At 47.8% G+C, this 13,445-nt stretch overlaps 1 protein-coding gene across 1 annotated transcript in view; it reads right to left on the bottom strand.

The window, feature by feature from the left end:
- vcanb (versican b) overlaps positions 1-13,445 on the bottom strand; it is a 49,242-nt gene that overhangs the window by 16,534 nt on the left and 19,263 nt on the right. Inside the window, exons 5-7 of the mRNA XM_079525337.1 lie at positions 8,396-9,463; positions 3,317-3,525; positions 268-1,456 (exon numbers count right to left, since the gene is read on the bottom strand). Of these exons, the coding sequence (XP_079381463.1) occupies positions 268-1,456; positions 3,317-3,525; positions 8,396-9,463 (2,466 nt within the window). The remainder of the gene's footprint in view (positions 1-267; positions 1,457-3,316; positions 3,526-8,395; positions 9,464-13,445) is intronic.

Genomic DNA, 13,445 nt, shown 5'->3' with positions numbered 1-13,445 from the left:
TCGTAAAAATGTGGCGCAAATCTTTGAATATATTCTTTCAGAGTGAATGTTTTTAACTCAAATCTTTGCTTCTGGGAGGGTGGTCCCTGGAACAACATATTTTCAGATGGGGGTCAGCAGTCAATTACAGATAATCTTTGGGGTCATTGACATGAAAAAGGTTGAGCACCACTTACACAGAAACAGAGGTCTTTCTGAAAACTGTCAGGATTTAGAAGACATTTTGTAGAATCAGTTCTCAGGTCTAAATGGGTTAAGCCTGTGTACCTCGGACGTTCACAGCCGTGGCCTCCATGGAATGGATCCTGTCGGGGCTGGTGTGTGGTCGCTCTGTGCCCCGAGCCACCGCAGGCACCTGGGGAACCGACTCCACGAAGGGAGGAGGGTCCTCGTAGTCTACAAACTCCTCCTCTGGAAAAGGGGCGTGGGGAGCCGGGCGGTCGAGGGTCAGGTTCCGTAGAGGAACATGCTCAAGGGTGTATGTGGGAGACGGAGTAGAAAGAGTTTGTCGGGGTGCAGAAGAAGCACTCCCGGTAGACTGTGTGGCCTGAAGAAGCGTGGTAGAGTGTGAGGCTGGTTCTTTGCGGTGCGTGGTAGGCATGGTCGTGTATAAAGGGTCTTTGGGAGCAGTGGTGCGCTCCTTGTCGTAAGTGGCAGCGAGTGCAGGACGCGTTGTGTCTTCACGCACGGTGTGTTGTTGTTGTTGGGTTTGGTCCTTGGTCCATATGCTGACGTGCGCAGCGGGCGTGGTGGTGGTGGTGCCATCTCCGGGGGACACGGCTGGTAAAACAGTAACGGCGATTTCCGAGTCACCCGACACCTCCTGTTGCCCGGAGGTCTCTCCTCCTTCCTGGGACGGGTGGTCTCTCCCCGAGCCGTCCACAGCAGGGTCTGTGGGGGAGGGGAGTCCTCCTGGGCCCGGCCGCGCCACGGTGGAAGGGGGCAGAGAACTCGTAAGCACATTGGGGGTCTCCGGCGGATAAACAACGTCCAGTCCGGAAGCCTCGTCCTCGGCCGACGTGGACCCTTCAAAGTCCCCCGTGGTCTCGGCCCGGGGCGGCTCCTCTGCGGGGAAGCGTCCCCCCGTCTCCAGCCTCGGCGTGTCCTCCGTGAAGCCCGGAGCGTCCGTCGCCCCGAGTTCGGTTTCGTCGGTCGCCACCCCGGGCTGGACGTCGTGGTGGTCTACGGACGGAGTGGGCTGGGCATCGGAACCCTCCTCGTCCTCCCCCTCGTGATGGGTTAGGGGGGTTGTGGACTCTGGGACTGTCTCGCTCTCGGTGGGGTCTGTGTGGATTATTATGGCTTCATAGTCAAACGTATAGGGGATCTCCTCTTCTTTTGCATCCTCCTCCTCCTCCTCCTCCACCTCCTCCTCCACCTCTCCTAGCTGGACAGGAGTAGCCGTCTCAAACTGGTCTCCTCTGGCCTCCTCTGGGAGCTCTGGCTCTAGTGTCACCTGCAACAACCAAACACCAAGAAGGAACGCTTACTTTAGTTTAGCATTTCTTTTTTTAACTTTTTAACTTTTATTTTTCAATTTCAGTCTAGTTTTGATCCTTTTTAACTGCATGAACCCTAGTGACGGTGAAGAGATTTGGTGGAGAGCAAGTCTACGGCTTGGAAAAGTGGTAAAAGCGGCTTCAGATTCATAAAGTTCAGAAGAAAGAAAAAAAGTATATATATATATATATATATATATTGTGTAATCTGATTGTTATAGAAATATGATGCTAAAGACAAACATGACAAACGGAGGCATGGAGGAAGCATTCCCATGGAATAAAGCAAAAATAAAATCATGACTGAACTTAAGTCTGAGTTTTCCTGTATACTGTTTAAATAGTCCTGTGAAAAATTGCTGCTATTTGTTTCCAAAAAGCTTTATACCCTGTATAGCATGTATATAACGATGCAATGTGACATAGCTCTGTTTACAAAATGCCTGTACCTCCTCCAACTGTATATACTTTCCCCATTTTCTACTGTTTTTATTATATGTTGACACTTGCTTTGGCAATGTAAACGTATGTTTTCTCATGCCAATAAAGCTCCTTTGAATTGAATTGAATTGACGGAACCATGTTGTTAGGCCACGTTTCAATCTGTGATTTGTGAAAGAGCGCGAAAGGAACACATGATATGAAAAATAATGCTGTTCAACCCATTTAGGCATGACCTCGAAATTAAAAAAAAATCTTCTAAATCCAGTTTTTTGAAATAAATATTTTCACAATTTAAAAAAAATAGCAGACCTACAAGCTCGTAGTGCGCCACTCGGTGGCGTGCTACGAGCTTGTAGATCTGCTATTTTTCAATAGCTAAATTATAACATAATGTTTAAAACACCAAAAGGGGTTCCGGCCCAAAATGGGTTAAGTAATATCATTGTAAACATAGTGTTGCTGATGTTCTACATAGAGCCAGCCAGTTTTCTTTGATGGAATGGCTGAGACCATACAGCCGATCTACAAGCTCACAACACACTGCCTGCAGCGTGCCGTGTTGTGAGCTTGTAGATCTGCTATTCTCGGAGCATGACACGTTTCCATCACAGAATACACGCTGGCTTCTATTGAGTCCAAATTAACTTGAATCCATCATTTCCTATGGATGCCTATTATTATACCTTCAGTGAGACATGATGCGCCGCCCATTCCACAGTGACGCTATATAGCTGTTTGCTGTCTTGACTCTTACATGAGAGAGAGAGTTGTGAGTGTGCGTGAGAGAGCGAGGGTCACATGTGGGAGGGTTTGTCGTACGAAGGTGTGTAAATGATATTACGTATTTTGAAGCGTGATATAATCACTGTAAACCTATTGTAACTATCTTCTATTTTTTATATAGACAGCTATGTGTGTCCCTGGGTCTGTCCCTGGGTCTGTCCGAGCACGAAAATAGCGTTATAGCGTTTGTTCACCACCAAGTGTCACTATTGCAGCCTAACAGCCTAACACACAGACACAGACACACACAGGCCAGGGAGGAGGGCTTTTACAGTACAGTACAGTACAGTACAGTACAGTACAGTACAGTACAGTACCACTCACTTCAGATGGGTCTGACTTTTTTGTATTCTTTGCTAAATGAGCCTCAATGAGCATTATGCTTCTCACGGTCCCCTTTTCCAGCATCTTGGACTCTTCATAATGTCCAATGGACTTGACAACTTGTGCCTTGGACTTGTGATTGTGATTATGTCTTGCCCAAATTGCACTAATTGCACAATGTACGCAAACCGTTTTGTTGTCCAAAAAAAGAGCTGGAAATAAACCGAACTGAACTGAAAAAATGTCCATGAACAAACAAACGGTACCTCGTGTTTTCCATTGATGAAGCTGAGCGAGGGGGGCAGGGTGAAGGGTGCGGGCAGCACGGAGTCAAAGTCTCCTCCGCTGGCGTCGCCGGTCAGTGTGGAGAAGTCCAGGATCTGCAAGCCGCTGATGGAGCCGTCGTTTCCTCCGAGCTGAGGGAACTGACCCGTACCGAGTCCAGGCCCGCTCAGGAGCTTCAGGATCTCATCAACTAGGAAACACACACATAATGAACACTGTGGAAAAAAAGGGTGGGCGGCAGTGGCTCAGGGGTAGAGAGACCCGGATGGGAACCGCAAGGTTCCCAGTTCAAACCCAGGCTCCCCCAGAGTTAGTGCCCCGGCATTGGTGTGTGAATGTGTGGGTGAATGTACTTCGCAATCTCTGTAAAGCGCCTTGGATAAAGGCGCTATATAAATGCACCATTTACCATTTATGTATGAACGAGGATGAAATTAAACATAATATCAGTTCATAGTTCAAAACAGGGTTACAGCTCAAAAAGAGTTTGCAACGTGCTTGACAGACAAAAACAGTGCTTCAAACGCAAATTAAACATAACGAGCATGCAAGACGTTATTTAAAACGGTGTTACAGAAACACAAAAAGCAGACAATATGTGTATAAATATAGTGTATGCTCTAAAAAGAGGTTGATTTAGATGTATCGGTGTGACAGGATCTGATAGAACGTGCCTCAACAAAATGAAATTGCACAAATTAAGCACAGAGCCCTGGGGGACCCCGGTCAACTATAGATACTAGATAGTGTATAAGTGGTTAAACTAGTGAGATAACGCTGATCTTGGACTGGCTTTTGTCTCGTCTCAGCATCTTGACAAATAAGTATATCTTCTATCTATTCTATACCATACCTGGGCAATTGGCGGCCCGGGGGCCACATGTGGCCTCCACCTTAAATCAGGTTAATATCAGAATACTGATAAATTATTGATTTCAGCTGTTACAATTCCAAATATAGCAAAAAAATTGCTGATCTACAAGCTCAAAACACGTCGCAGGCGCGGCGCGTTTTGAGCTTGTAGATCGGCAATTTTTGCTACAACAATAATACGCAATATCGTGGCCCTCTGGAGTGAGTATGGAACTATAGTGGCCCTCTGGAGTGAGTGTGGAACTATAGTGGCCCTCTGGAGTGAGTGTGGAACTATAGTGGCCCTCTGGAGTGAGTGTGGAACTATAGCGGCCCTCTGGAGTGAGTGTGGAACTATAGCGGCCCTCTGGAGTGCGTGTGGAACTATAGTGGCCCTCTGGAGTGAGTGTGGAACTATAGCGGCCCTCTGGTGTGAGTGTGGAACTATAGTGGCCCTCTGGAGTGAGTGTGGAACTATAGTAGCCCTCTGGAGTGAGTGTGGAACTATAGTGGCCCTCTGGAGTGAGTGTGGAACTATAGTGGCCCTCTGGAGTGAGAATGGAACTATAGTGGCCATCTGGAGTGAGTGTGGAACTATAGTGTCCCTCTGGTGTGAGTGTGGAACTATAGTGTCCCTCTGGAGTGAGTGTGGAACTATAGTGGCCCTCTGGAGTGAGTGTTGAACTATAGTGGCCCTCTGGAGTGAGTGTGGAACTATAGTGGCCCTCTGGAGTGAGTGTTGAACTATAGTGGCCCTCTGGAGTGAGTGTGGAACTATAGTGGCCCTCTGGAGTGAGTGTGGAACTATAGTGGCCCTCTGGAGTGAGTGTGGAACTATAGTGGCCCTCTGGAGTGAGTGTGGAGATATAGTGGCCCTCTGGAGTGAGTGTGGAACTATAGTGGCCCTCTGGAGTGAGTGTGGAACTATAGTGGCCCTCTGGAGTGAGTGTGGAACTATAGTGGCCCTCTGGAGTGAGTGTGGAGATATAGTGGCCCTCTGGAGTGAGTGTGGAACTATAGTGGCCCTCTGGAGTGAGTGTGGAACTATAGTGGCCCTCTGGAGTGAGTGTTGAACTATAGTGGCCCTCTGGAGTGAGTGTGGAACTATAGTGGCCCTCTGGAGTGAGTGTGGAACTATAGTGGCCCTCTGGAGTGAGTGTGGAACTATAGTGGCCCTCTGGAGTGAGTGTGGAGATATAGTGGCCCTCTGGAGTGAGTGTGGAACTATAGTGGCCCTCTGGAGTGAGTGTGGAACTATAGTGGCCCTCTGGAGTGAGTGTGGAACTATAGTGGCCCTCTGGAGTGAGTGTGGAGATATAGTGGCCCTCTGGAGTGAGTGTGGAACTATAGTGGCCCTCTGGAGTGAGTGTGGAACTATAGTGGCCCTCTGGAGTGAGTGTGGAGATATAGTGGCCCTCTGGAGTGAGTGTGGAACTATAGTGGCCCTCTGGGAGTGAGTGTGGAACTATAGTGTCCTTCTCCTCCATCGTCAACGTTGCCCACCCCTGATCTATACAACATTGAAGTGATAACGTGCAAAGAGCAACTAGACCACCTGACAGACGGTTTAACCAAATGGTTCAGAAATGTCCACCCAACCCAAGGTCAAAGGGCAAAGGTCAGAACTGACAGTGGGTGTGTCTGGGTCAGTCGTGATGAGGGTGAGTCACGGCTGCAGCTGCAGAGCTAAAACAACGCATGCACGTCTCGTCTCTTCATGACAGTCCCAAGCAGGAGGAGGAGGAATTAATTAACAGACAAAAAAGGAGGTTAAAATAACCGACTACTCTAAATTTAGGGTAATTGTATGAAGTGTGTAAGATGTGGTTAAGACTATGGTAACTAAACATCCTTCTAAGCTATACTTTATATGAAGTGAAAAGTGTTAAAGTGTTGATGTAAGCACTAAACCTAGAGATTAGATATCTCCCAGAGGGAAACAGTATACGTACAGCGTATACATGCTGTGATTGGATTGGCAGCGGCTGAGTAGTACTCAGTAGTACTCAGTAGTACTCACTCAGTGGTACTCAGTACTCAGTAGTACTCAGTACTCAGTAGTACTCAGTGGTACTCAGTACTCAGTAGTACTCAGTACTCAGTAGTACTCAGTAGTACTCAGTAGTACTCAGTACTCAGTAGTACTCAGTACTCAGTAGTACTCAGTACTCAGTAGTACTCAGTAGTACTCAGTACTCAGTAGTACTCAGCAGTACTCAGTAGTACTCAGTAGTACTCAGTAGTACTCAGTACTCAGTAGTACTCAGTAGTACTCAGTACTCAGTAGTACTCAGTAATACTCAGTAGTACTCAGTACTCAGTAGTACTCAGTAGTACTCAGTACTCAGTAGTACTCAGTAGTACTCAGTAGTACTCAGTAATACTCAGTAGTACTCAGTAATACTCAGTAGTACTCAGTACTCAGTAGTACTCAGTAATACTCAGTAGTACTCAGTACTCAGTAGTACTCAGTAGTACTCAGTACTCAGTAGTACTCAGTAATACTCAGTAGTACTCAGTACTCAGTAGTACTCAGTAGTACTCAGTACTCAGTAGTACTCAGTAGTACTCAGTAGTACTCAGTAGTACTCAGTAGTACTCAGTACTCAGTAGTACTCCGTTATTTAAAGCACCAATCCCTTTTTTAAATCATGAATAAAATTCAAATTTAGCACAGCTGTATGGTAAAGTATGTTAATACAATATGAGTCATATTGGATTAACATACTCTACCATACAGGTGTGCTTAAAACAACTGTTTGTGAACAGTGTGGTACTTATATTGTAGTCATATTATATGACTACAATATAAGTACCACACTGTTCACAAACACAGTGTGCAACTGCACAGCACAGCATAGCGCACAAGCACGCACGCGCGCGCGCGCACGCACGCACGCACGCACGCACGCACGCACGCACGCACGCACGCACGCACACACGCACGCACACTAAAACATTCAACATGAAACAAAACACAGCACAGCACGACACACAGCATGACACGACACTTTGACAGACATGACACAGCAGAAATCGCCTGCAGTCAGTCAGAGCTCATATAGACAGATCAAATGAATAAGCCCATATACAGCAGCACAGTATGCATGGAAAAGGCCTACGCAATGCAGCACTCGCTTCACGAAAGAAGCCAGTATGTTTATATGATTTTACGTAAGGTTTTGTGCCACGCTTCGAGCTCGCTGATCTGTTCTTTTGTTGTTGTTTGTTGTTGTTGTTGTTGTATGACACTGTAGTACAGTGGTTTTCAACCCTTTTCACATCAAAGGCCCATTATTTATTCTGCATTTGAGCCACGGAACCACCATCTGATGACATTTAGCCTCTTGGACCCATAACTAAAGAATATTTTGTTGTCGTTGGATACGTTTTTGTCCACAATTCCATGCTGTATTGTCCAAGTAACAATTCTTCTACATGCTCTAATTGTGTAGACTTCTTGTAAATTAATTAAGTAATGCAGATGTTTAACAATTTAACTCTTGAGAGTGTAAAAGGAAACCAAATGGACACGTACGGGTCCATTTGGTTTCATTTTACACTCTCAAGACAAGAGTTAAAGATCTATACAGCGTCGCAGTCCCGCCCCCTTTCATGACGACCAGGAAATGGATCCCAATGCATTTTTCCCATAGACATTTCATAAAGTGTTTATTTAAAGACCTTTTAAGCGTCCTACGAAGCCAACTCGAGTCGTGACAAATCATGACAACAAACACAATATTTTGGACCAAACAAATAATTACAAAGAAGAAAAACAACAAAAAAATTGTTGTAACCTGCGTTTCTTTTCTACTTTCTAATTCTTTGTTTGGCCCAAAACATTGTGTTTATTGACTTGTCATGATTCGTCACGACAAGAGTTGGCTTTGTCCACCACGGCGTAAACGTCTTTAAATACATTTCTGAAAAGTCTATGAGGAAAATGAACGGGGATTTATTTTCCGGGTCTCGAGAGGGCGGGACTGCGACGCTCTATAAGGGTCCATTTGGTTACCAACTCTCCATCATTTAGCTGGGGACCACCTGGAACGTCCTCAAGGACCACGGTGGTCCCCGGACCACTGGTTGAAAACCACTGAAAAAGGGCATTAGTTTATGAAAAAACACAATATGGAGTTAAGAGGTTTCTGCCCGACAGCAACCATTATAGGTGATTCATACACGCCACCCAAACGCACCCTTACCTGACTGGTTAGTGTTGTGGTGCAAGTCCACGATGATGAGTTGAAAGGGCGGTTTCGAGGCCGAGACGTCCTTCCCGGCGGGAAGCCCGGCCCCCGAGAGGTCAAGCTCAAACGACCCCGCCGGTCCTCCAGGCTGGTACTCGGTCTGCGTGGGGACGGTAGGAGGCAGAGGTTCCAGCCCGGGTTCTTCTTTGTAGACCACCGCAGGCTGCTGGTGGAGGTCCGGCTCCATGAATCCCCCCAGCCCGGAGCCCGTGCTCAAGGCTTCTTCCAGCCAGGGGTCTTGCGTGGGGGTCTGATCCACTTGATCCTCCTCCTCGCCGGCGCTGGTCCTGGACGGCTCTCCGGAGGCGGAGCTCCCCTCGCCGCTGGCACTGCCCGATCCTCCCGGCTGCTGCACCGCGTTGTCGTCCTCGTCCCCGCCATGGGCGATGTCCAGGTGCGGCCGGGGCTGGGAGCGGGTGGTGGGCAGCGGGGGCAGCTCCATGGGGACCAGAGTGTCTCCTCGGATGACCGGGACAGACTCCACCCTGGACAGGTCTTTAAAGTCCTCCAGGATGTAGTCGGGGAACGGGGTGGTGGACGAGGAGGAGGAGGAGGAGGAGGAGGAGGAGGTGGTCACCTGGGAGTACTCTGTCACCGTGTGAGATACAGATGTGTAATCTGATCTCTCTGTGTGTGTTGTGTGTGGTCTCTCCGTTGGCGGCGTGCCAGCCGTGTGATGTGGCCTCCCAGCTGTCTCCTCCGGTGCTGCGTGACGTGTGCCCGCCGTGACTCTGTCTGCGGACACCGGTGTCTGCGCAGTAGGCGCGTCTGCGTGCGGAGGCCTCTGTGTTGGCGTGCGATCGTCGTCCCTGCCTGTTTGGACGGGCATTCCTTCGCGATGCTCGATGCCACGGTGGCGTGCGTCCTCCAGGGTGCTCACGGTTGTGTGTGCGTCCTCCAGGGTGCTCACGGTTGTGTGTGCGTCCTCCAGGGTGCTCTCGGGTGTGTGTGCGTCCTGCTGGGTGCTCTCGGGTGTGTGTGCGTCCGCGGGCGTTGGCGTCGGAGTCGGTTCTGGCTCCTTAGCTGTAGAGGAGAGAAGAGGACGTGGTGTGTGTTTATCTGATTTAAACGTTTGAATGTACTAAATAAATTATAAATGATGTTATACTTTAGCTGTTGAAAAATAGCAGATCTACAAACCCAAATGTTTGAATATATTCTTTCAGAGCGAACATTTTCAACTCAAATCTATGCTTCTGGGAGGGTCCCTGGAACAACATATTTTCAGATGGGACTCGGCGGGCAATTACATATATTTTTGGGGGTCCTTGACATGAAAGTGTTTGAGAACGACTGACATAGAAACATGGGTTTTTCAGAAAACTTCAAAATCCTATCATGTGGATTTCGGGCCTCTGGCCTCATGCGACCCAGCCTGTGTTATCTGTCATCTATGATGTCAGACGTCTGTGATGTATATCTATGGTGGCGTACGGTATGACTCCAAGCATTATCGACTTTGATCGACATAATTGACCTTCCATCCATTACGAAGTCTAAGTACAAAAACGTAATGTGGGAAAAGGTTGCGTAAGTAAGTGCAACTGTGGCCTATACTGGCAATGTGCTCAAGAATGTTGCACTGATCGTTTGCAAGAGGTTTGCAAGATTATGTCTGGATACACAGATATAGACAGCTAGCCTCCCACAAAGCCACGCTGAAAAGGTGTTTGCACACTGGTGTGTTTTTTCAGCCGATTGAATTACTCCAGTCTATATTAGCTGAATGAATAGTATTAAAATTGTATTGTCTCTTGTCCAATGTAATTTGTATTTAAGTTCATACAGTTAACATAAGTATAACTAAATGCATTTGAACTAAAATACTAGACGTGACTTTTCAGGATTCCAAAGCAAAAATAGCAAAAAATAATATTCAGGATTTCAATTCAATTAATAGAAAAAATTGCAGATCTACTAGCTCAAAACGCGTCGCAGTGCAACGTGTTTTGGGCTTGTAGGTCTGTTATTTTTGATACGAAAGAAATAAGCGACGTGGCCCTCTGGACTGAGTGTGGAACTATTAGTGGCCCTCTGGACTGAGTGTGGAACTATTAGTGGCCCTCTGGACTGAGTGTGGAACTATTAGTGGCCCTCTGGACTGAGTGTGGAACTATAGTGGCCCTCTGGACTGAGTGTGGAACTATAGTGGCATTCTGGAGTGAGTGTGGAACTATTATTGGCCCTCTGGAGTGAGTGTGGAACTATTAGTGGCCCTCTGGACTGAGTGTGGAACTATTAGTGGCCCTCTGGACTGAGTGTGGAACTATAGTGGCCCTCTGGACTGAGTGTGGAACTATTAGTGGCCCTCTGGACTGAGTGTGGAACTATTAGTGGCCCTCTGGAGTGAGTGTGGAACTATTAGTGGCCCTCTGGACTGAGTGTGGAACTATAGTGGCCTTCTGGACTGAGTGTGGAACTATTAGTGGCCCTCTGGAGTGAGTGTGGAACTATTAGTGGCCCTCTAGAGTGAGTGTGGAACTATTAGTGGCCCTCTGGACTGAGTGTGGAACTAATAGTGGCCCTCTGGAGTGAGTGTGGAACTATTAGTGGCCCTCTGGACTGAGTGTGGAACTAATAGTGGCCCTCTGGAGTGAGTGTGGAACTATTAGTGGCCCTATGGACTGAGTGTGGAACTAATAGTGGCCCTCTGGAGTGAGTGTGGAACTATTAGTGGCCCTCTGGACTGAGTGTGGAACTATTAGTGGCCCTCTGGACTGAGTGTGGAACTAATAGTGGCCCTCTGGAGTGAGTGTGGAACTAATAGTGGTCCTCTGGACTGAGTGTGGAACTATTAGTGGTCCTCTGGACTGAGTGTGGAACTATTAGTGGCCCTCTGGACTGAGTGTGGAACTATTAGTGGCCCTCTGGACTGAGTGTGGAACTATTAGTGGTCCTCTGGACTGAGTGTGGAACTATTAGTGGCCCTCTGGACTGAGTGTGGAACTATTAGTGGCCCTCTGGAGTGAGTGTGGAACTATAGGGGCCCTCTGGAGTGAGTGTGGAACTATTAGTGGCCCTCTGGAGTGAGTGTGGAACTATAGTGGCCCTCTGGAGTGAGTGTGGAACTAATAGTGGCCCTCTGGAGTGAGTGTGGAACTATTAGTGGCCCTCTGGACTGAGTGTGGAACTATAGTGGCCCTCTGGACTGAGTGTGGAACTATAGTGGCCCTCTGGAGTGAGTGTGGAACTATTAGTGGCCCTCTGGACTGAGTGTGGAACTATAGTGGCCCTCTGGACTGAGTGTGGAACTAATAGTGGCCCTCTGGAGTGAGTGTGGAACTAATAGTGGCCCTCTGGAGTGAGTGTGGAACTATTAGTGGCCCTCTGGACTGAGTGTGGAACTATTAGTGGCCCTCTGGACTGAGTCTCTCTCCATCTTCAAAGTTGCCCACCCCTGGTTTAACTGCTGCCCTATAAACAAACATTAAAGGTCCATCTACTTGGCTGCATGCCATATGACGTCATTTCAAAAGCCAGGCAAAAAGAAGAACTTAGTAACATAAGGACTACAGAATTGCTGTATATCAGCATTCAATGTACTTTAGCACATGACCAGTGTGTGGAGGGTACACAGTCATTTGGGGCTTGCAGGCGGTGTTCCAGCAGTGTGTGGAGGGTACACAGTCATTTGGGGCTTGCAGGCGGTGTTCCAGCAGTGTGTGGAGGGTACACAGTCATTTGGGGCTTGCAGGCGGTGTTCCAGCAGTGTGTGGAGGGTACACAGTCATTTGGGGCCAGTGTGTGGAGGGTACACAGTAATTTGGGGCCAGTGTGTGGAGGGTACACAGTCATTTGGGGCTTGCAGGCGGTGTTCCAGCAGTGTGTGGAGGGTACACAGTCATTTGGGGCTTGCAGGCGGTGTTCCAGCAGTGTGTGGAGGGTACACAGTCATTTGGGGCCAGTGTGTGGAGGGTACACAGTCATTTGGGGCTTGCAGGCGGTGTTCCAGCAGTGTGTGGAGGGTACACAGTCATTTGGGGCCAGTGTGTGGAGGGTACACAGTCATTTGGGGCCAGTGTGTGGAGGGTACACAGTAATTTGGGGCTTGCAGGCCGTGTTACAGCAGAGCCCAGACAGCTCACAGCAGTCTATAAAAGGAAATCCAGCGAGCTTTGATTTTTGAAACATGATGTCAACCTGTCGAGAATAAGCTAATTTCCTGCCTTAAGAAAGGTGCGGTGCCAGCTGGTGTCAGAGGCACAGGTTTGATGGCTGCCAGCACAGCTTTATTTATAGATTAACACAAAAAAAACAGATATCTGAGCCATGATCAAACTGTTCGTTTTTGCAACACTTCCAAAAGCATCGGTTTTCTTGTCTGACTCATAGCCAGTACCACACTCACTTTAAAGCTCGACAGACAATAATGTGTCCTGGCAGGAGACAGGATTTCTACCACTGAGCCAAGGCCATGCTGGGCGATATGTGGGGCTTATGAGCATCAGGCAGTAAGTACTACTTGTCAACCAGTATTCTACTCTATGGCAGGGGTTCTCAACCCGTGGGTCGCGACCCCTCGGGGGGTCGCCAAATTATTTTAGGGGGTCCCCAAATTATTTAAAAAAAAAAAAAAAAAAAAAAGATTTTTATTTTAAATTTTATTTGCACGATTTTTCAAAAATAGCAGACCTACAAGTTCATAGCGCGCCACTCGGTGGCGCGCTATGAGCTTGTAGATCTGCTATTTTTCAATAGCTAAATTATAACAATGCTTAAAACATCAAAAAGGGGTTCCCGCCCAAAATGGTTTAAGGTTATTGTAGCAGTCAATTTATATTGGGGGTCGGGAGGGGGCGGGGCGGGGGTCCCGAGACGTTGCCAAAGCATTTTCGGGGGTCCCCGGCCAAAAACGTTGAGAACCCCTGCTCTATGGCTCCGAGACATGGACACTTTCAAAGAAATTATAGATAAACGGCTGGATGGCACTTACACCCGCCTTCTAATCAGAGCGCAAATTCTCTCTTGGAAGAGCCACCCATCGACTTCTCTAATCTACAGCAAT

This window comes from Electrona antarctica, assembly GCF_951216825.1.
Source record: "Electrona antarctica genome assembly, chromosome: 16".
NCBI classification, from domain to species: Eukaryota; Metazoa; Chordata; class Actinopteri; order Myctophiformes; family Myctophidae; genus Electrona; species Electrona antarctica.
Note: the sequence above shows the minus strand (reverse complement) of the source record. Positions and strands in the feature narration are given on the sequence as shown.